Below are 20166 nucleotides of genomic sequence, written 5' to 3'. Positions count from 1 at the left end.
CACCCAGAGCTGATTTCCTCCAGAATGGAGAGGTTTGATCTTCTTGCAGTCCATGGGACTCTCAAGAGTCTCCTCCAGCACCATAATTCAAAAGCATCAATTCTTTGGCGATCAGCCTTCTTTATGGTCCTGCTGTCACTTCCATACATCACTACTGGGAAAACCATAGCTTTAACTATATGGACCTTTGTTGGCAAGGTGATGTCTCTGCTAAGAGTTATGGACAGCCTATTTAGTTTGGGATGGCTCTTTCCTTACTTCATGTTTGAGCCACCTCACACCAGGTGACCTCCGGCAAATCCATTCTCTTCTCTGTTTATTCTCTCACTCACAGGAAACCAGTGAGGACTATTTCTTCCCTTCCCTGGATGATTGTGCTCCTCTTTGTTCTCTGTGAAAACAGGGATGGCGAACCTGTGGCCTTCAGGATGGTGTTGGACTGCAGCTCCCTTAGCCTCAGCCAACATCACCAGGGATAATGGGAGTTGACCACGGGTTCCCCATCTCTGATGTCAAACCTAAATAGAAAACTAAAGGTTATGAGCTTGTTCTGATGTAAAATTGTTTTTTTTATCATTTACCTGTGGTTGAGCAGTTTAGAGTGGGCTTTGAGATCACTTCCCCACCCCCTTCAGGAACACCAATTCCCTTGCTAAGTAGTTACATTCGCATTTATATTAACTGATTTAACCAGGGTTCCTGCTTAAGCAATAATCTGAAATAGTCTCACATTGTGATTTCAGATACCAGGTTACAGGTCCGGTTGAGGCTTCTGTACATCAATATTGCCCTTGGCCTCAGGTAGCAAAATGTCTTGGGCTGGTGCTAGTTCAGTTGGTACTCTGGTTAGCTCTAAAGTCACTGCTGATGCGCCTGATAACTTAAGCACAATGGAGAAATGCATGTTTCAGGAAGGTGACAATGGTGGGAAGGAGCATGTGATTTGTCAGCCAGTGTCCTATGGGAATAGCTGCCAAAATATCCACATGTAAGTAATACTGAGAAGAGAGCAGAGTCATTGTCTATTTCATGACAGGGCATGGTTCTTTCAATAGTTCTGAGCTTTCATTTGTTTCATTTTGGTTCCAGAATTTGTGCAATAAGCTAAGTGCAGCATGGTCTGATATACTTCCTCCTCCTCCTGAGTCTCTCTGTTTACTTTCTTAAAGCCAGCATTGGGAACGAAGGCATAAAACACTCCTGATGGCTAATTGAGATGTATTTCAGTTCGGGTGGCATAATTTCAAATAAAAAATGTGGTAGCGATAGATCATCCACTGCTTTATTCAAAGGCAAGATGCCCTGCGTTAGTCCTTAATGGCACTGCCTTGCAGAACTTGCACGGCATAGCTCAGCAACCGAAAGGACAAGAAATCAATAAAACATGTTTTGAGGCTTTAGTTAGCAAATGGCAGAAGTGGAATGGCTCGGACTGCTCATCGTTCAAAGTTCTTAGTCAAAATAATTGCAACCTGCGCCTCCAGCAATTAATATTGCAGCTGGGCATGTTAAAATAGTACAGGTGATGCACCTGGTTTTTTTAGTTTAAAATCACGCCTTAACATTTTTTCTATTAATGAGTTTATTTTTCATTTTAATTCAGAGGGGTAAAAATAAACATAATATGGATGCAACAGAAGACATGTGAGAAAAACTGCAGTTAGGAGGAATGGTTCCAATACTGTGCTTGACTCTTAGTTGAGCATGTGTTTCACTGGCCCCAATTCAAATGTTATGGTTAAACCATGTCTTGTTCATTGGCATTGTGCCTTGAGCTTGTGTGCTACCTTCCTCATTTTCTGTTCTCCAATAAATATAGTTTGTTGGGATGTCCAAATCAGGCAAACCGTGATGATGAACAGGCTGGTACAGACATAATACGTAAGCCATGGTTCATGCTAATCATACTTCAGACTCCAAAGAATGGTTTATTTTCCTGATGCACAGGCGAATTATAGTTTGTATGATTTCCCTCTGCCTCTTCCTTCCCTGAAAGTCCCTAGATGCTAAACCATGGTTCACTAGATTGCCTTAGTTTAGGCATCAGAGCAGAGCATGACTTGATTTTACACCTGAATTATATCGCAGCCTTGGGATTTCTTCTTAATAAGTCAAGGTGCAGAATAGGTTAAATACCTAAACATATTTTGAGCTGCAATTTTGTCTCCTCTATTGGAGTAAAGGGAGTTGGAGGATGTAGTTGTTCTAATGTAGTAGCTGAAAAACAACAGTTTTCAAATAGGTGAGCTTTGCCCTTTATGACACACCATGTAGTTACATCCCGTCTCCTTTGCCATCTCTACTGAGCAATGTGGATTTGTATTCTGATCATCTTTGTCCTTTCATAGGAATCACTTGAGAATATATGAGCTAGAACCACATACGTGTGTGTGTGTGTGTGTACCTGATGAGTTAGTCCTTCATAAAACCAGGGCTGCTGTAGAGCATTCAAAATCTAGTAGATTGCTTCAGGGCGCTCTGTTTTTTATGTCTAAAATATCTTGAGTGTGTGTTCGGGTTGAGTGAAATTCATGCTGTATTAAACATTTATAAAGCTAAGTGGCTGCGAAGAAGGGAGGACTGGTTTCAATATATAGCTCCTTCTTGTCTCACTGGTAAATCCATAATTCAGGCATATGGGGGGATATTTAAGAACTTTTCTACCTTGATGCGATTTATTTCTTTAAAGAAATAAAAAAGGCTCAGTAAAGCTTACTCAAGTATCAGCATCATCCACATAGTAACTTGTCTCTGATTGAAGCTTTCCCAAGAATCCCAGCATGAATCCCAGTGAAGTTCATATTTAAGTCAAATGACAGCTCCTTGCTCAGAATTCTGTGTTCTGCCTTAATCTGGTGTGCTGAACTCAGCTGTAGTCTCCCTCACCCTTTTGTGTTTGCATAAGCTTTCAGTTCTTTGCTGGGTTTTAATGCAAAGCTACGGGGGGGGGGGTGTAACTAGGAAGGTTAGTGGTTACAGCATGAGGAAAGAGATGAGCTGTGTGTGAGCACTCCCAGATGGGAGCTTGCAAATGTAGCGAGAGACCAGTCAAAATCTAACTTGAATGTGAACTGTAGACCAGCTATATTCTGCAGCATGGTACCCTTTGAGCTTCCCAACCACATCATCATCATCATCATCATTTATTTATACCCCGCCCATCTGGCTGGGTTTCCCCAGCCACTCTGGGCAGCTCCCAACAGACCAATAAAAACACAATAAAAGATCAAACATTAAAAACTTCCCTGAACAGGGCTGCTTTCAGATATCTTCTAAAAGTCAGATAGTTGTTTATTTCCTTGATATCTGATGGGAGGGCGTTCCACAGGGCAGACGCCACTACCGTGAAGGCCCTCTGCCTGGTTCCTTGTAATCTCACTTCTCACAGTGAGGAAACTGCTAGAAGGCCCTCGGCACTGGACTTAAATGAACGATGGAGGTGGAGACGCTCCTTCAGGTATACTGGGCGGAGGCTATTTAGGGCTTTAAAGGTCAGCACTAACACTTTGAATTGTGCTCAGAAATGTACTGGAAGCCAATGTAGGTCTTTCAGGACCAGTGTCGGCAGCCACTCCCAGTCACTAGTTTAGCTTCCGCATTCTGGATTAGTTGCAGTTTCCAGGTCACCTTCGAAGGTAGCCCCACGTAGAGCGCATTGCAATAGTCCAAGCGGGAGATAACCAGAGCATGCACCACTCTGGCGAGACAGTACGCAAGCAGGTAGGGTCTCAGCCTGTGTACCAGATGGAGCTGGTAGACCGCTGCCCTGGACACAGAATTGACCTGTGCCTCCATGGACAGCTGTGAGTCCAAAATGGCATAGTTGCATTGTATCTTGGAGTGGTGGGTGCTGGCGTTGCCACATGACCTCAGCACTATAGCTCATCATCCTCCCAGCCTGCCACACGCTGCCATTTCTGATGGATTATGCTTCTTGACATGTGTGGGAGCAGGCAAAGGCTAGAGTTTACCCCAAGATGGAAATGCAGTAAATAAACAAATTCAAGGGCTGTGTAGAGTGAATCCGTTCCTTTCAAATCAATGGCAACATTTTCATGGAATTTGAGATTTGGATTATCTGGAGACATCAGTACTAGGGTGAATGCTAGTGGAAAATCTGACTCTGTGGGGCATCCCCATGCCCAGGAAGGCCGTGTTGCTTCCTGTGAAATATTAGCAAGAAGCTTTGCTCTCAGTGTCCAAGTGCTGCTATATATTGTTTCATAACTGTGGATTATGTTTGAGGTAAAGGTCCAGAATACTCTGTACTTTTAGCATTGGTTAAGGCCCTGAAGGACAATCTGGGAAATATACACAGACACAGACACACATAATATTGAGGAATTTAGCATAGGAATGAAACGGGCTATGTATTATCTCACTCAGCTGTGAAATAGGGAGTTGAAATAAACATGTCTTGATAAAGATTGCTTCCAGGATGAAGGAGTCCTTTTATCTTTGAAGGGGTGTCCACAACTTGAGTGCAGCCATAGGAAACGTAAAGTTTTCTGCATTATTAAGAAAGGAGGTCTGGCGCTCTGAGGACAGATACCTGCTGCAGTCCTCTCTCCTGAAAACTCTACTTTACTCAGCTGTTGGGTATTCACTTTCAAATCCCTGTTGGTTTAAAGTTTTAACAGAGCCACGATCATGGAAGCCCAATCCTTTCAATAATTATGGAATCATTTCATAATGATGATGATCATCATATTTTGGTGCTGTTTCCACGTCCCCCCTCCCCCTGCAGCTGTGCAATACTGAATAGATTGCAGGGTAGAATTGAAGCCTTGAATTGCAGCCAAGTGAATTGATCATGTCTGACAGCTTCGCGTTGTGAAGGCTTGCAGGCTGAATCGACGTGACAGCCACCAGCAACTGCGGACATGCCATAGCTGGAGCTTGGATTGAAAGAGAGATTTTCAGTAATGAGGCCTATACTAATGAACTAAAGAGAAAATAAGTGAAGCTGTAAATTGAGCTGCTCTGGATTTATTTATTTTTAAGCCAGAAAACATGTTTTTCATAAATACAAGGATATTGAGGCCTAATTGCCTCCATGCTGCTTCTACATTTATGCTTACTGTCCACTTTCCACTGGAGGTAAATGGCGCTGGTGTTGCTTAATGCGACAATTTTGAGCCACCTGTATAAACTCAGTGCAAAGAACTGGAGATCTTGACAATGGAAAACTGTGTTAAGTTCTATAACAAGTGTGTCTCTGGATCTCAAATTGAGACTCATAAAGCAAAAATAATATTTAGAACGTACTGGACTCCATTATGCTGGTCATGGGCAAATTTAACAATACTTGGAATTCATTTTTATAAATGCCGTATTAGGTTACGGTCTGGTTAACCGCAGTAACAACTTTTTATAATGTCTACAAGTGTTTTTGTTTGGTTTTGTTTTCTGTATCGGTGCTATTTCTTCGTCTTCTTTGCATCTTATCTTACTCTGTGCACTTATAATTATGTACTTTTTATCTTTCAGTAAAGAATATAAAATAAGAAACTCCCACCTGCTCCCACCAACATGGTAAATCATTGGGCATGATGGGAGCAATGTAATATGGAGGGCCACAGGTTTCCCTCCCTTATTTTAATGTCCGCCAATTTTTTAAGCTAAGACACAGTTTGTTTTAATGCATGTGTGTCTGCCAACAGACCTTGGTTTGTTTGGAGCTCACCGAGTCAGGACATGAAACCATAAGTTGATAACTAGTTTGCAGTCACAGTTTTCTAAATGTGGTTAACTGTTACGAAGCTTGCAAACTATTGTCAAGCAACAGTTTGGACCCCTGCATCACAAGGGCAGCATCATGGAGACAGGTGTGAACTTAGGAACCTGAACCCTGGGCAGATGGAAAACGAAAGTGGGCGAGCAATTTTGCAAACCGTGGTGTGAGTTTTTCACCACAGTTAGCAGAAAGCACGGTTTTGCGTTGTGTCTGAAAACCCAGCCGCTCTTTTTTTCTTTTGCAGTGTTTTCGCCTACAAAAAGCATTGTAATGTCTCGTTTTGCCCCAAGGTGGAGTTGAGTTGCCCCAAAGAGATGGCATGGAAAGTCAACATGTACCGTGGATACCTGGCAATCTGCCATCCCGAGGAACAACAGCTCAACTACATAGAGCGTCTGGTTGAAATGGCCAGTGGCCTGGCTATCCGGGAATGGCGAAGACTTCCTCAGGTGGTTTCACACGTTCACACGCCCCTTCTTCAGGTGAGCCTGAAATTGCTGTGAGTTGTCAGACCCTCCTGTGTGGGGGGGTATTGTTTTGCTAATTTGTTTTTAATTATAGGCTTGTTTTTATCCTGTATTTTATTCTGCAAACTGCCCTGAGAACTTACGATGAAGTATATAAAACTAATAAGTAAATCTAGGACCCTCCTAAGCACAGATAACTTTTTTGTCGTTGCTGCAAAAGGTGCTTCTGAGAAAGCTGGTCTTTAAAATCAATATGCAGGCACTGTACGGAAGTTTGTTCCTAGGTTTCCTGTAAAGAGCCATGCAAAGAGCAAGGTGTATACACACACATGCACACTCATCTTGATATGCCATGCCTGTTTTTATCCCCATGGCACTCAGCGAACAAAAAATATTGCAGGACATGTTATTCTGTTTGTTAGTTCTGTTACCTGTCCTTTACTGTAAGGCCCCAGGGTGGGTTGCAGCAATAAAATATACAATTATTAAACAATTGCAATCATAAAAGAAGCAAAGTTTTGAAACTGTTCCATACATAAAACCATTTAAAATAACCTCACGAATGCAATACAATATCTGTCTATATAAATAGTTCAAATAGAGATGCAGACTGGGATAATACTGGAGGTTGTCTATGCATCTTTGCATCCCTTTTGTGGCATTTTCTGCCTTTTTGTTTTAATGACTTGATAACAAACTTCAGCCTTTCCACATATTAAGATGAGAGCATGTCTGAAAGAGTTAAGATGAATAATAGGCAAAGTGCCGCATCGACCTCTTTCAGTAAGTAGGAGCTACCATTTCAGTTTGCCACACGGTTGTAAGAATTAATAGTGATAAATACATTCTCAACACTTCCATGCGCATTGCGTGGCGTGTCGAAAACCTTCGTTTACATTCTCATTGTCAAATTGCTAAAATAGGCAGTGAATGACAAAGTTGCCAGCATGGCAATGAAGCTACTCAGCAGTAATTACTTTTTCCTGCATCAGATAGTGAGTGATTAAATACCTGCTAGAAAATTAAATTTGCATGATGAATGGGAGTAGGATGAAGGTTAAGCTATTGTGAGCGCTGAAATTCTGGTGATTGTGTGTGTGTGTGTGTGTGTATGCCTATGTGTTTGCAGGTGCTGGTGGTGTTTCTCTCCTTAATTTATTTTGTTCCCAGAGATTTGTGTGTACGTGTAGACAGATTTTTTTGGGGGGGGTGGGAGGCAGTTATCTTAGTTGATTAATAGCTAAGACAAGTGTTCATCTCTCAAGAAGCTGCTTTGTAAATGGTTACATCTCTACAAAGGATTTGAATTCCAGTAAGGTTTATAGGCCTGCCCAGAGCTTAACTAGCTCTGTGCCGCTTTTTGGTGGCTGTCAAAGTGCTGCTGCGTTGCATTTGTCCTGTGTAAGGTGAGTACGTATTGGATTTGCAGAATGTGTTTGAAGGAAGGGCTGTTTGAATAGTGGGGTGACCAGGGGTCGCCAATCCTTTTGGATCCATAGGTACGTTTGAAAACTTGAGAGTGTGCTATGGGCACTTTCCCCTCCCCAGTCACACAGAAAAAGTTTATGCACTCCTCTCCATCCTCTTTTCCAAGGCGTCTGCATAAGTTAAATCCAGTAGAATTAAAAAGGGTCCTCTTTGATTTGCATGATTTCACCCCCCCCAAATAACCCCTAAAACAAATTAAAGTTTACAGTGGCAGACTGAAAAATTTAAAAATATGTATCCGATGCTTGCTAGCACCACAGACCATTGATCTAAGGCAGCTGGAGGGCACCACTTCCGCTACCTGTATCTTAGGCTGTGCTATTTTAAACATGCTATTGCATCTAGTGCATCTGTAAGCTCTCACCCATTTGTAAGCTGAGTTGTCCCAGAGTAGAGAGGGAACAGTGCTCAGTCTAGAAGCCAGCAAACCGGTTCTGAGTCCCTGTGATGGTCAGTTTAGCTTCCTGGCCTTTGCAGTACTATTTCCTGGAGAAAATAAAATCATTTAATCAGCTTTTTCTTAGCTACGAACAAAACTTTCATAGACCCGCCATTTTACTCTTCTCCAAAGCAATTCAGAGACATCTCACCGTCTGTATAATGCCATATGGCCAGTGAGTGGCACTTCAAAAACAGCATGTTATATGCCGTTGGAGACAACAGCTGTTTGGTGTTGGTTTTGGGTTAGCAAGACCCCTGCCATGATCTTAAAGCAGTTTTTCTGTCCTAGGGAATGTGTGTTGTTTTGCATTAATGGTTATTCATGGCCCTGTTTGTTTCCTTAGAAGAGGGTGGATAATGAACCTTGATAATCTGATCAACAGCATTAAAAGAAATCAACCAACTATATTGTGACGTTGATTTCAACATTCTTCATTGTAATGTGCGAATGGTCTTCGGTGGGCAAAACACATCACTCAGCTGTCGGTGCTGCATGTGTTTAAGACAGTCCCCCTCCCTTCCCCCCCCCTTCCTGATGAGGAACCAGTGACACATGTGCTATAACTTTTACAACCTTCATCCTCCTAGGCAGCACAGCAAATAATTGAACTTCAGGAAGCAGCTCAAATAAATGCCGGGTTACAGCCGGCCAATCTTGGGAGGAATAACAGCCTGCATGACATGAAGACTGTTGTGAAAACTTGGAGGAACAGGTTGCCAATTGTGTCGGACGACTTGTCCCACTGGAGCAGCATTTTCATGTGGAGGCAACATCATTACCAAGGTAAAAACACCCCAGTCCCATTATATCCTATTTCGGGGAAGATACTCTCCCCTTTCCACCCCTCGCATAAAAGGTATGAATTTTTGGCTTTCAAAAACACATAAGGAATTGTGATCTAATTCTTGGTTGGCAAGGTGATTTTATTATTCCAGCCTTTTAGAAAACTATTTCCTAAAACTGTTGCATCTGAGACCTGTTCCTGGGACAGAAATAAAATGCAAAAAATTGAGGGTGAGTTTAAATTTCCATTTTCATAAGCAGGTCTGGGGAGAAAAATCTCCAGGCACCAAAACAGTTGCTGCTGGTTGATTTAAACTTCAGGCTCTTTATAAGGCTGGGGCTTAGGTGTATGAAATGTTTTTCCACTCCGTTGATGAGGCACAATCATGTATATTTGACAATATGCATCGATCTGGGCATTGAAGCATTCAGAGCCAAGACTGGGTAGGTGGGTGAGTGAGGTCATATGTATTTTTATCCAGCTTTTTAATCAAAATATTTTCTGAGCAGCTTACCAATAGATCAAGTCGCATAGTATAATACAGACAACAAAACTCAATAAAAACAACAAGACAAAGCAAGTGAAACTAGCATAGCACAGGCCAGCAAGATAAGGAAAGCCTGGGTACATAAAACGAAAGTCACCTGGTGACTGAAAGCTGATGGATTTGGTGCCAGGCACATTTCCACTGATGCAGGACATCTGAAAAAGTCATTTTCCTGGTGTTCCTGGTATTTAATTGCTGGTGGCTAGGAGCACCCAAAGAAGGGAGGAGCTTATCAGAGCTTGCAGGGCAGCGGCGTTTGATCCATCTTTTAGATTTAGGGGAGCTAGTCTCAAACGTTTGTTGGGGAAGACCTAGGTTTTTTTTGGGGGGGGAGTTATTTGTCCTGTCTTCACGCTTTTTATGATGGAGGACCGCTGTAGCCACCCCCAACGACACGTTCTCAAGATGGAGGGTGAAGGAACAGCTGCAGTCGCCTACGGTTCCTGCGCAATGTTTGCCATCTTGCCAAAGGTTGCAGGCAGCTTTACCTGCAGCAATTGCATGTTGATTGCCCTCTTAGAAGACAAAGTCCAGCAACTGGAGGAACGTGTAGCTACGCTCCAAAGAATTAGAGAGCTGGAGCTCTTCTTGGAAGCAACAGAGCACACCGTCTCCACCAAGGAGGAGACAGGGGACTCTCCTGAGAAGGAAGCTAGTTCACCAACACAGGAGCCAGATATATGGAGAAACGTGACTCAAAGAAGTAGGAGGCCCAGGGTTCGCTCTGATTGTTTAGAAATACACAATCGCTTTGAGGTCCTCTCCCCTAGCATGGAAGACGAAGAGCAGACTCCATTTGAGGATCTCTCCCTCATTACAGTCGATCAGGTATATGAAGACGAGCAGCAAAGTCAGTCCTCAGGGAATGTGCAGGCGACCTTGGAACGGACAGCTCACGGAAGAACCCCGACCAAACCTAAGAGGAGGCGTGTAGTGGTGATAGGGGATTCCCTACTGAGGGGAACAGAAGCAGTGATCTGTGGGCCTGACAAGATGTCTCGGGAAGTGTGCTGTCTCCCCGGGGCTAAGATCCAAGATGTAACTGAACGACTGCAAGGAATCATAAAACCCACTGACAAATACCCCTTCCTCTTGGTTCATGTGAGAACCAATGACACTGCAAGCAATAGCCTCCAGAAGATCAAAAGAGACTACGAGGCTCTGGGCAGAAAATTGAAGCAATTAAATGCACAAATTGTCATCTCATCTGTCCTCCCAGTTGAACGATGTGGCCCAGGGAGAGAGGGAAAAATAGTGGAAGTGAACAGCTGGCTTCGCAAATGGTGTAAACAGGAACGGTTTGGATTCTTAGATCACGGACTGCAGTTTCTTGAAGATGGACTTCTGGCAAGCGATGGGCTGCACCTCACAACGGTTGGGAGGAATGTTTTTGCCAAAAATCTCAGAAACCTCATCAGGAGGGCTTTAAACTGACTAATGTGGGGGAGGGAGACAGTGCTCCTGAAGGTAGGAGTCTATCAATTGATGAAGATGATCATCCAAATGTCATAGACCAAATGGAGCAAACAGCATGCAGACCTAGTGGTGGGAGGAAAAAATCCTTAAATAAGAGACACGGGGGAATGATTAATGGACTTCAGTGTCTGTACACTAATGCGCAAAGCATGGGAAATAAACAAGATGAGCTTGAGCTCTTGGTACAGCAAACTAAATATGACATAATAGGCATCACTGAAACCTGGTGGGATAAGTCCCACGATTGGAATGTAAAAATGGGGGGATACAATCTATTTCAGAGAAACAGAGCAGACAAGAAAGGAGGAGGAGTGGCGTTATATGTCAGAGATGTGTATACATGTGAAGAGATCCAAGATTTAGAACCTCAAAGCCAAAGTGAGAGCATTTGGGTCAAAATTAAGGGAGAGAAGAATAACAGAGACCTCATTGTGGGAGTTTACTATAGATCCCCAAGCCAAACGGAGGACATAGATGATGCCTTCCTGGAACAGATGGCCAAGCATGCAAAAGGAAGGGAGATAGTAGTAATGGGGGACTTCAATTACCCGGATATTTGTTGAATGTCAAACTCAGCCAAGAGCATAAGGTCAAACAGATTCCTCACTAGCCTTGCAGACAACTTCATTGTCCAGAAAGTGGGAGAAGCAACAAGAGGAACAGCCATTTTAGATCTGGTCCTAACCAATGTTGATGACCTGGTTAGTGGGGTAGAAGTGGAAGGATCATTAGGCGCGAGTGATCATGCTCTTCTGAAGTTTACTATACAGTGGAAAGGAGCAGCCAAGCATACTAGGACTCAATTTCTTGACTTTAAGAAAGCCGACTTCATAAAACTTAGGGAAGTGCTAGGTGAGATCCCATGGACAGTAATACTAAAAGGAAAGCGAGTTCATGATGGCTGGGAGTTTGTTAAGAGGGAGATAGTAAAAGCACAACTTCAGGCAATATCAATGAGACGGAAACATGGAAGGTGCCTAAAGAAGCCAGGGTGGCTATCTAAAGAACTTTTAACTGAGTTAAGATTAAAAAAGGATGTGTACAAAAAATGGAAAAGGGGGGAAACCACCAAAGAGGAATTCAAACAAATAACCAGCACGTGTAGACACAAAGTCAGAAAAGCTAAAGCACAGAATGAACTCAGGCTTGCTAGAGAGGTTAAAAGCAACCAAAAAGGCTTTTATGGGTATGTTTGTAGCAAAAGGAAGAACAAAGAAACAGTGGGGTCACTCAGAGGAAAAGATGGTGAAATGCAAACAGGGGACACAGAAAGGTCTGAATTCCTCAATGCCTTCTTTGCCTCAGTCTTCTCCGATGAAGAAAACAATGCCCGACCTGAAGAATTTGGAGCAAATGATTCAGCAGAGGAAACACAGCCCAGAATAACTAAGGAGATAGTACAAGAATACTTGGCTAGTTTAGATGTATTCAAGTCTCCAGGGCCAGATGAACTGCATCCAAGAGTATTAAAAGAACCGGCAGATGTGATCTCAGAACCACTGGCAGTCATCTTTGAGAATTCCTGGAGAACAGGCGAAGTCCCGGCAGACTGGAGGAGGGCAAATGTTGTCCCTATTTTCAAAAAGGGGAAAAGAGAGGACCCAAATAATTACCGCCCAGTCAGTCTGACATCAATACCAGGGAAGATTCTGGAGCAGATCATTAAACAAACAGTCTGTGAGCACCTAGAAAGGAATGCTGTGATCACCAATAGTCAGCATGGATTTCTGAAAAATAAGTCATGTCAGACTAACCTGATCTCGTTTTTTGACAGAATTACAATCCTGGTAGATGAAGGGAACGCAGTGGATGTAGCCTACCTTGATTTCAGCAAGGCATTTGACAAGGTGCCCCATGATATTCTTGTAAAGAAGCTGGTAAAATGCGGTCTTGACTATGCTACCACTCAGTGGATTTGTAACTGGCTGACTGACCGAACCCAAAGGGTGCTCATCAATGGTTCCTCTTCATCCTGGAGAAGAGTGACTAGTGGGGTGCCACAGGGTTCTGTCTTGGGCCCGGTCTTATTCAACATCTTTATCAACGACTTGGATGATGGACTCAAGGGCACCCTGATCAAATTTGCAGATGACACCAAACTGGGAGGGGTGGCTAACACCCCAGAGGACAGGATCACACTTCAAAACGACCTTGACAGATTAGAGAACTGGGCCAAAACAAACAAGATGAATTTTAACAGGGAGAAATGTAAAGTATTGCACTTGGGCAAAAAAAAAATGAGAGGCACAAATACAAGATGGGGGACACCTGGCTTGAGAGCAGTACATGTGAAAAAGATCTAGGAGTCTTGGTTGACCACAAACTTGACATGAGCCAACAGTGTGACGCGGCAGCTAAAAAAGCCAATGCAATTCTGGGCTGCATCAATAGGAGTATAGCATCTAGATCAAGGGAAGTAATAGTGCCACTGTATTCTGCTCTGGAGTACTGTGTCCAGTTCTGGGCACCACAGTTCAAGAAGGACACGGACAAACTGGAACGTGTCCAGAGGAGGGCAGCCAAAATGGTCAAAGGCCTGGAAACGATGCCTTATGAGGAACGGCTAAGGGAGCTGGGCATGTTTAGCCTGGAGAAGAGGAGGTTAAGGGGTGATATGATAGCCATGTTCAAATATATAAAAGGATGTCACATAGAGGAGGGAGAAAGGTTGTTTTCTGCTGCTCCAGAGAAGCGGACACGGAGCAATGGATCCAAACTACAAGAAAGAAGATTCCACCTAAACATTAGGAAGAACTTCCTGACAGTAAGAGCTGTTTGACAATGGAATTTGCTGCCAAGGAGTGTGGTGGAGTCTCCTCCTTTGGAGGTCTTTAAGCAGAGGCTTGACAACCATATGTCAGGAGTGCTCTGATGGTGTTTCCTGCTTGGCAGGGGGTTGGACTCGATGGCCCTTGTGGTCTCTTCCAACTCTATGATTCTATGAGGGTCTAGAATAATTAAGATAATCTGACAAGTTTGCATGGGAAGACAGGTCCTTCAGATGCCCAGTTCCCAAGCAGCATGAGGTTTTACAGTGGTGCCTCGCAAGACGAAATTAATCCGTTCTGCGAGTCTCTTCGTCTTGCGGTTTTTTCGTCTTGCGAAGCACGGCTATTAGCGGCTTAGCGGCGCTTAGCGGCTATTAACGGCTTAGCGGCTATTAGCGGCTTAGCGGCTTTAAGAAAAAGGAAACAAACTCGCAAGAACTCGCAAGACGTTTCGTCTTGTGAAGCAAGCCCATAGCGAAATTTGTCTTGCGGAACGACTCAAAAAACGCAAAACCCTTTCGTCTAGCGAGTTTTTCGTCTTGCGAGGTATTCGTCTTGCGGGGCACCACTGTACATGCTTAAAACCAGCACCTGGGATTGTGTTCTGAAGTTGCCCAGGATCAGTAACATAGCTGCTGTTTTGGGACCAGCTTAACTTTCTGAATAGCATTTAGATGTCTGACTCTGGCGGAAGGAACGGAATACATTAGCTGCTCTTGCTGTGATACGAGTCACTTCCAAGACATGAAGGATTGGATCACTGGTGCCGGGAGAAAGCAACTGCTTGTGGGACTCATTTTGTGTTATAGGTTTAGTGAGATAAGAACAAGCCAAATCTCCTCCTAGGCTGACAAGTCCCACCCCCTCCTATGATGTGGCTGAGAGGAGGTGTTTCAAAGCTTCTGCTTTCGTTTAAACAGGCCCATGTCAGAAATTTCCAGCTGTGGGGAAGGGGGAGCATGTGAGCCTTGGAGGAACCTGGGTTCATTCATGTCCTTCCAGGGATGTCCAAACTTTTTTCAAAGAGGGCCAGATTTGATAAAGTGGGCATGCATGAGGGCCAACCAAATGACACAAGACAGGGGCCGGATTAAACTGACCAGGCTGGATTAGGCTGGACTTTGGACATGCCTGTTCCAAGCCATAGTTTGCTTGATTTCTCAATGAGCCATAAGGCATTGAAGAGATGGCTTTGTGGACTGAGGCGATCCACTGATCTTGCCAAACCCTCCGCAAGATCCCACCTTAAGGATACAAACGTAATGAATAAAAAATGAATATGTGTAAATTCATTTAACATAATTTTAAAAGTTTTGCTCTCTCGGGTTTTCTTAGCCATTGTCAGTGCATATGAGAACAGCACTCAGCACGATCCTAGCTCCAATAATGCCATGCTGGGTGTCCACGCTTCAGCCTCTGCCATTATCCAGTATGGGAAGATCGCTCGGAAGCAAGGGCTGGTCAACGTGGCTCTGGACATCTTGAGTCGCATTCACACTATTCCAACGGTGCCAATTGTGGATTGCTTCCAGAAGATCCGGCAGCAAGTCAAATGCTACCTCCAGCTGGCTGGAGTCATGGGCAAAAACGAGTGCATGCAGGTATAGCAACAGCACATGTTACTATGGGGTGTCATAATGCAGTGGAATGTTGATGGTGATAGGACTCTGGTTATGTAAGCACTGTTAAATGGGATCAAGGAGTTTAGCGTGTGTTCTGTTTTGGGTGGGCTTCCCTTGAAAGATTAGGTTGCCAATTGCAGGAGTGTGTGTGTGTGTGTGTGTGAGTGAGTGAGAGGGGCGGGGAGGAGAGAGAGATAGAGATGCTAGAGCAGGGGTAGTCAACCTTTTTATACCTACCGCCCACTAATGCATCTTTCTTGATGGTCAAATTTCCTTACCGCCCACCAGTGCTCAGTGGAAGGAGGATTCAGCTTGTGCCGTTGAACCCCCTACCGCCCACCTAGAATCCTGAAACGCCCACTAGTTAACAACCCCTGTGCTAGAGGCCTAGTTCACCATTGTGACACAGATTGCTTTCTACCAGTTTTGGCTGGATCGCCAGCTTCAAACACTTCTCATTGGATTGCTGTCATGCATTATATGCAGGGCTTCCCTTGAAAACACATCTGATATAGAATACGGCCACCGAGAATTTGATTGGCGTGGCCATTTTATTATGCACAATGTGCTGGTTTTCAAAGACTTCCGTTGGCTCTTTATTCACTTCTTTAACTTAATTGTCTTTAAAACTTACCTTTGAAAGCCGTAAACAACTTGGTTACCCAGATACCTGCAGGAACTATAAGGCTGCGCACAGACTCCCTGAGACACCCCGTGGCCCTGATCTGGGCGCCCAGTCCACACCACGCCAACCTGGGGACCAACCAGCCTTTATCAGGCCTCAGATCAATTTGTCTCACTCCCCACAATTCGTCTTATGGGGAGCTGCTTGCTTGCAAGCACCTTTCCTGCAGGGAAGCCCCCTGCAAAGGAGTCGCAGCCCGCATTATCACATCCTCCATCCTGCATGGAGGAGCAGGGCATTGGTGAGAAGGAGGAGAGGCCAGGCCTGAAGCCTGCCAGGCAGAAACTCCTCCCTTCTTCTGAAAAGATGCACCTGGCCATTTAGGGCCCTCCTACTCTTAAGTCATTTCATGATTTTTCTCCTTTCCCCCCACCCAATGCCCACATTTCCTTCCTGCTTGACCCCCTGCCCCTTGACAGTGCAAAAGGGTAAAATATCAGTGCACAAATTGCATCAGCGCTAGTATGGATATTATTGCCAGTTCTGGGTTCCTGATTCAGAACAAGAAAAATGGTTACATTTAGGTATGGACGGCGTGACACTTCACCATTTGGAAGCTCATGAAATATCCTTTTAAAAGTTTCGATACTTCGTTTTCTTCTTCTTCATATGTTTCACTTTGCCCGTGATATATATTTTACAGTTCTTGCTGTGTAAAAAATCTATTGAACAGGGCCTTGAGGTTATTGAATCAACAAATCTGAAGTATTTTACCAAGGAGATGACTGCAGAGTTCTACGCGCTGAAGGGGATGTTTTTGGCTCAGATTAACAAGTACGTATGACTGGGTTAGGTGTTGAGCACACATCTGGGAATGTATATGCCAGAACACAGTGATTCAGAGGCTAAGTAAAAAGCCACAGTTGAAAAAGTCACAGCTTCAGTGTGGGTGGGAGTAATTACGCTCATTATCTGTACCCCACACTGCATGGAAGAAAGATTGACTGCAGCTGCCCACCTGTGTGCTGAGTTTTCCAGTGGTGATATAATTATTTTTTAAGAGTAAGCCCGGATAGTGAGGGATTATCTTTCTTATTATTTGTTTTAGTTCATAAAATTTATACACCGCTTGATCATTTAAAAAACCCCTCAAAGCGGTGTACAAAAAGATAACAGTAAAGTCAAGAAAAATTCACAAACCTACTTTAAAACATATCAAAAGTTAAAACACTTAAGCAATAAAATCACCTCAACTTTCTAAGCGTCTAGGTGGCAGGTGTTTTTAGCAAGGAGCTGAAAAGAGTCCAGTGAAGGCTCCTGCTTGATCTCAACAGGCAGGGATTTCCATAGTGTACACATTAAATGATTGAGTTCTTACAAATGTGGAACATGTATTATGTGGCACCTGTAGCAGTGTCTATGGAAGCAGGCTCATGTGGGATGAGATGATCCAAAATAAATGGTAAATGCTAAAATAAATGGTAAATGGGGGTTCCCTGCCCTCTCTCTTTGGCAGCCCCCACCAGGCCTGTAATCTGATAGAGATGGAAGAGATCGCAACTGGAAGTTAAAGTGAGGTATTTACTTTTAAGAGAGGGGCTTAGGACGATCCTTTTGCACTGGAAACCCCAGGACCAATCAACCTCTTTAAACCTATTGCAAACAACATAGTCCTAGATATCTGTTCAGTTCGAAGCAAGTCTCATTGAATTCAGTGCGTCTTACTCCCATACTCTCCAAACCCCACATTTCTTTTAAGGTTTAGCACCAAATGGCCCACCCCAGACAGCAAAAGCAAAGAAAAGGGATAAAAACTCACTCATACACATGACCCTTCATGGGGCTTTTCACATTGCTTCTCTCTATTGGCAGTTGTTTCCCCAATGCCATTAATCAATGGCACTTGGCGTCACCACGGCAACCAGAGGAGCAGGACCCAGCTAGCGTCCATTATGTTCATTTCAACATGAAGGGGGGAGGGCAAAGAGAGGGAAGGAGGGAGGGGGAAAGTGAAAGCGTCTCTGAAATTCCAATATAAAATATGGAAGCCTGTAGAACATTGGCAAAGCTTGTGACAACGATTTAGTGGTGGCGCTGTGGGTTAAACCACAGAGCCTAGGACTTAATAATAATAATAATAATAATTTTTTATTTATACCCCGCCCTCCCCAGCCAAGGCCGGGCTCAGAGCGGCTTACAAGCAATAATAAAAACAAGATGAGTGATTATAACTTAAAAACAAAAATAAAATACAACATTAAAATAATGGAACATTAAAATATTAAAATGGAGCCTCATTGCAGGAGAAGGAAAAGAAAAAAGAAAAAGGGGGCGGAGGGAATCAAATTGGCTCCAATCCAAAGGCCAGGCGGAACAACTCTGTCTTACAGGCCCTGCGGAAAGAGATCAGATCCTGCAGGGCCCTGGTCTCATGAGACAGAGCGTTCCACCAAGTTGGGGCCAGTGCTGAAAAGGCCCTGGCTCTGGTTGAAGCCAATCTAACTTCCTTAGGGCCTGGGACCACTAGGGTGTTGTTATTTATGGACATTGAGGCTCTCCGTGGGGCATACCAGGCGAGGCGGTCCCGTAGGTACGAGGGTCCTAGGCCGTGAAGGGCTTTAAAGGTCAAAAGCAGCACCTTAAATCTGACCCTGTACTCCACCGGGAGCCAGTGCAGCTTGAAAAGCACTGGATGAATATGCCCCCATGGCAGAGACCCTGTGAGGAGCCTCGCTGCAGCATTCTGTACCCGCTGGAGTTTCTGGGACAGCTTCAAGGGCAGCCCCGCGTAGAGCGAGTTACAGTAGTCAAGCCTGGAGATGACTGTTGCATGGATCACTGTGGCCAGGTCGGGGCGGGAAAGGTAAGGGACCAACTGCTTGATGCGGCGAAGGTGGAAAAATGTCGCCTTGGCTGTTGCTGTGACTTGCACCTCCATGGAAAGGGAGGCGTCAAGGATTACACCCAAACTCTTAACGGAAGGCAATGGCACTAATTGGGCCCCCGCAAGAGAAGGGAGTTGGTCCCTCATCCCCATGCTATCCCGACCTAGCCATAGGACCTCTGTCTTCGAAGGATTTAGTTTCAATCGGCTCCCACGAAACCATCCAGCCACAGCTTCCAAGCATCTGGTCAGTGTGTAAGGGGCCGAGTTGGTGTGGCCATCCATCAGTAGATAGAGCTGAGTGTCATCAGCATATTGATGACAGCCCAGCCCAAAGCTCCGGATAATCTGGGCAAGAGGGCGCATAAAGATGTTAAAAAGCATTGGGGAGAGAATTGCGCCCTGCGGCACTCCACACACCAAGGAGTGGCGTGACGACATTTCCCTCCCTAGTGCCACCCTCTGTCCCCGACCAGAGATAAAAGAGCACAACCAGTTACGGGCTATGCCCTGTATCCCCACGTCTGCAAGGCGATGGTCCAGAAGATCATGATCGACCATGTCAAAGGCTGCTGACAAATCTAAAAGGATCAGCAGTCCTGACCCGCCTCGATCCAGTTGTCTACGAATATCATCTGTTAGGGCAACCAGAGCCGTCTCCGTCCCAAAACCAGGACGGAAACCGGACTGAAATGGATCTAATGCCGATGTTTCCTCCAGAAACCTACCAAGCTGTTCAGCAACCGCTCTCTCAATTACCTTACCCAGGTATGGAAGATTTGAAACTGGGCGGTAATTGGATAGGTCTAAGGGATCTAATGAAGTTTTCTTTAAGAGTGGACGCACCACTGCTTCCTTCAGTTCCCCTGGGAATGTCCCCGTGTCAAGGGACAAATTGATAATTTCAACCAGGGGGGTCCGCGCAACATCTGGACACTCCCTAATCAGCCAAGACGGGCACGGATCAAGGAGGCAGGTGGTGGGCCTACCAACTTGGAGGAATCTATCCACATCAGTAGGGAGTATCCGATCGAAATGGTCCAACACTGGACCTGAAGTCAGTCGAGGGGCCTCCAGTTCAGTCACTGTGTCTAAATTGGCAGGGAGGTCACGGCGGAGCAACAGGACTTTCTCCGCAAAAAAGCTCGCGAATGCCTCACAGCTGTGGGTCGATCAGAACTTGTGGACTTGCCGATCAGAAGGTCGGCGGTTTGAATCCCTGCAACGGGGTAAGCTCCCGTTGCTCGGACCCTGCTCCTGCCAACCTAGCAGTTCGAAAGCACATCAAAGTGCAAGTAGATAAATAGGTACCGCTCCGTCAGGAAG

The 20166-nt window shown here is 44.6% G+C and overlaps 1 protein-coding gene and 1 long non-coding RNA gene across 6 annotated transcripts in view; one reads left to right on the top strand and one right to left on the bottom strand.

Moving 5' to 3' along the window:
* TRRAP (transformation/transcription domain associated protein) overlaps positions 1–20166 on the top strand; it is a 176230-nt gene that overhangs the window by 100573 nt on the left and 55491 nt on the right. For all 4 annotated transcript variants that reach the window (XM_081169303.1, XM_081169302.1, XM_081169300.1 and 1 more), the window contains 4 exons: positions 6028–6219; positions 8722–8917; positions 15045–15310; positions 16690–16790. In XM_081169303.1, coding sequence (XP_081025429.1) covers positions 6028–6219; positions 8722–8917; positions 15045–15310; positions 16690–16790 — 755 coding nt within the window. The remainder of the gene's footprint in view (positions 1–6027; positions 6220–8721; positions 8918–15044; positions 15311–16689; positions 16791–20166) is intronic.
* Positions 6146–18034, bottom strand: LOC308573152. Of its 2 annotated transcripts, none has more exons than XR_014001968.1 (3): positions 17776–18034; positions 8057–8178; positions 6146–6254 (listed from the first exon to the last, which is right to left on the bottom strand). It is a non-coding gene; the product is annotated as an uncharacterized lncRNA (long non-coding RNA). The 2 variants fall into 2 exon arrangements; XR_014001969.1 differs by lacking the exon at positions 17776–18034 and adding an exon at positions 9563–9682.

The sequence above is a fragment of the Podarcis bocagei genome (genome assembly GCF_964188305.1).
Source record: "Podarcis bocagei genome assembly, chromosome: 14".
Classification (NCBI taxonomy): Eukaryota; Metazoa; Chordata; class Lepidosauria; order Squamata; family Lacertidae; genus Podarcis; species Podarcis bocagei.
The sequence above is the reverse complement of the archived record's forward strand: the minus strand, read 5'-3'. Positions and strand labels throughout refer to the sequence as shown.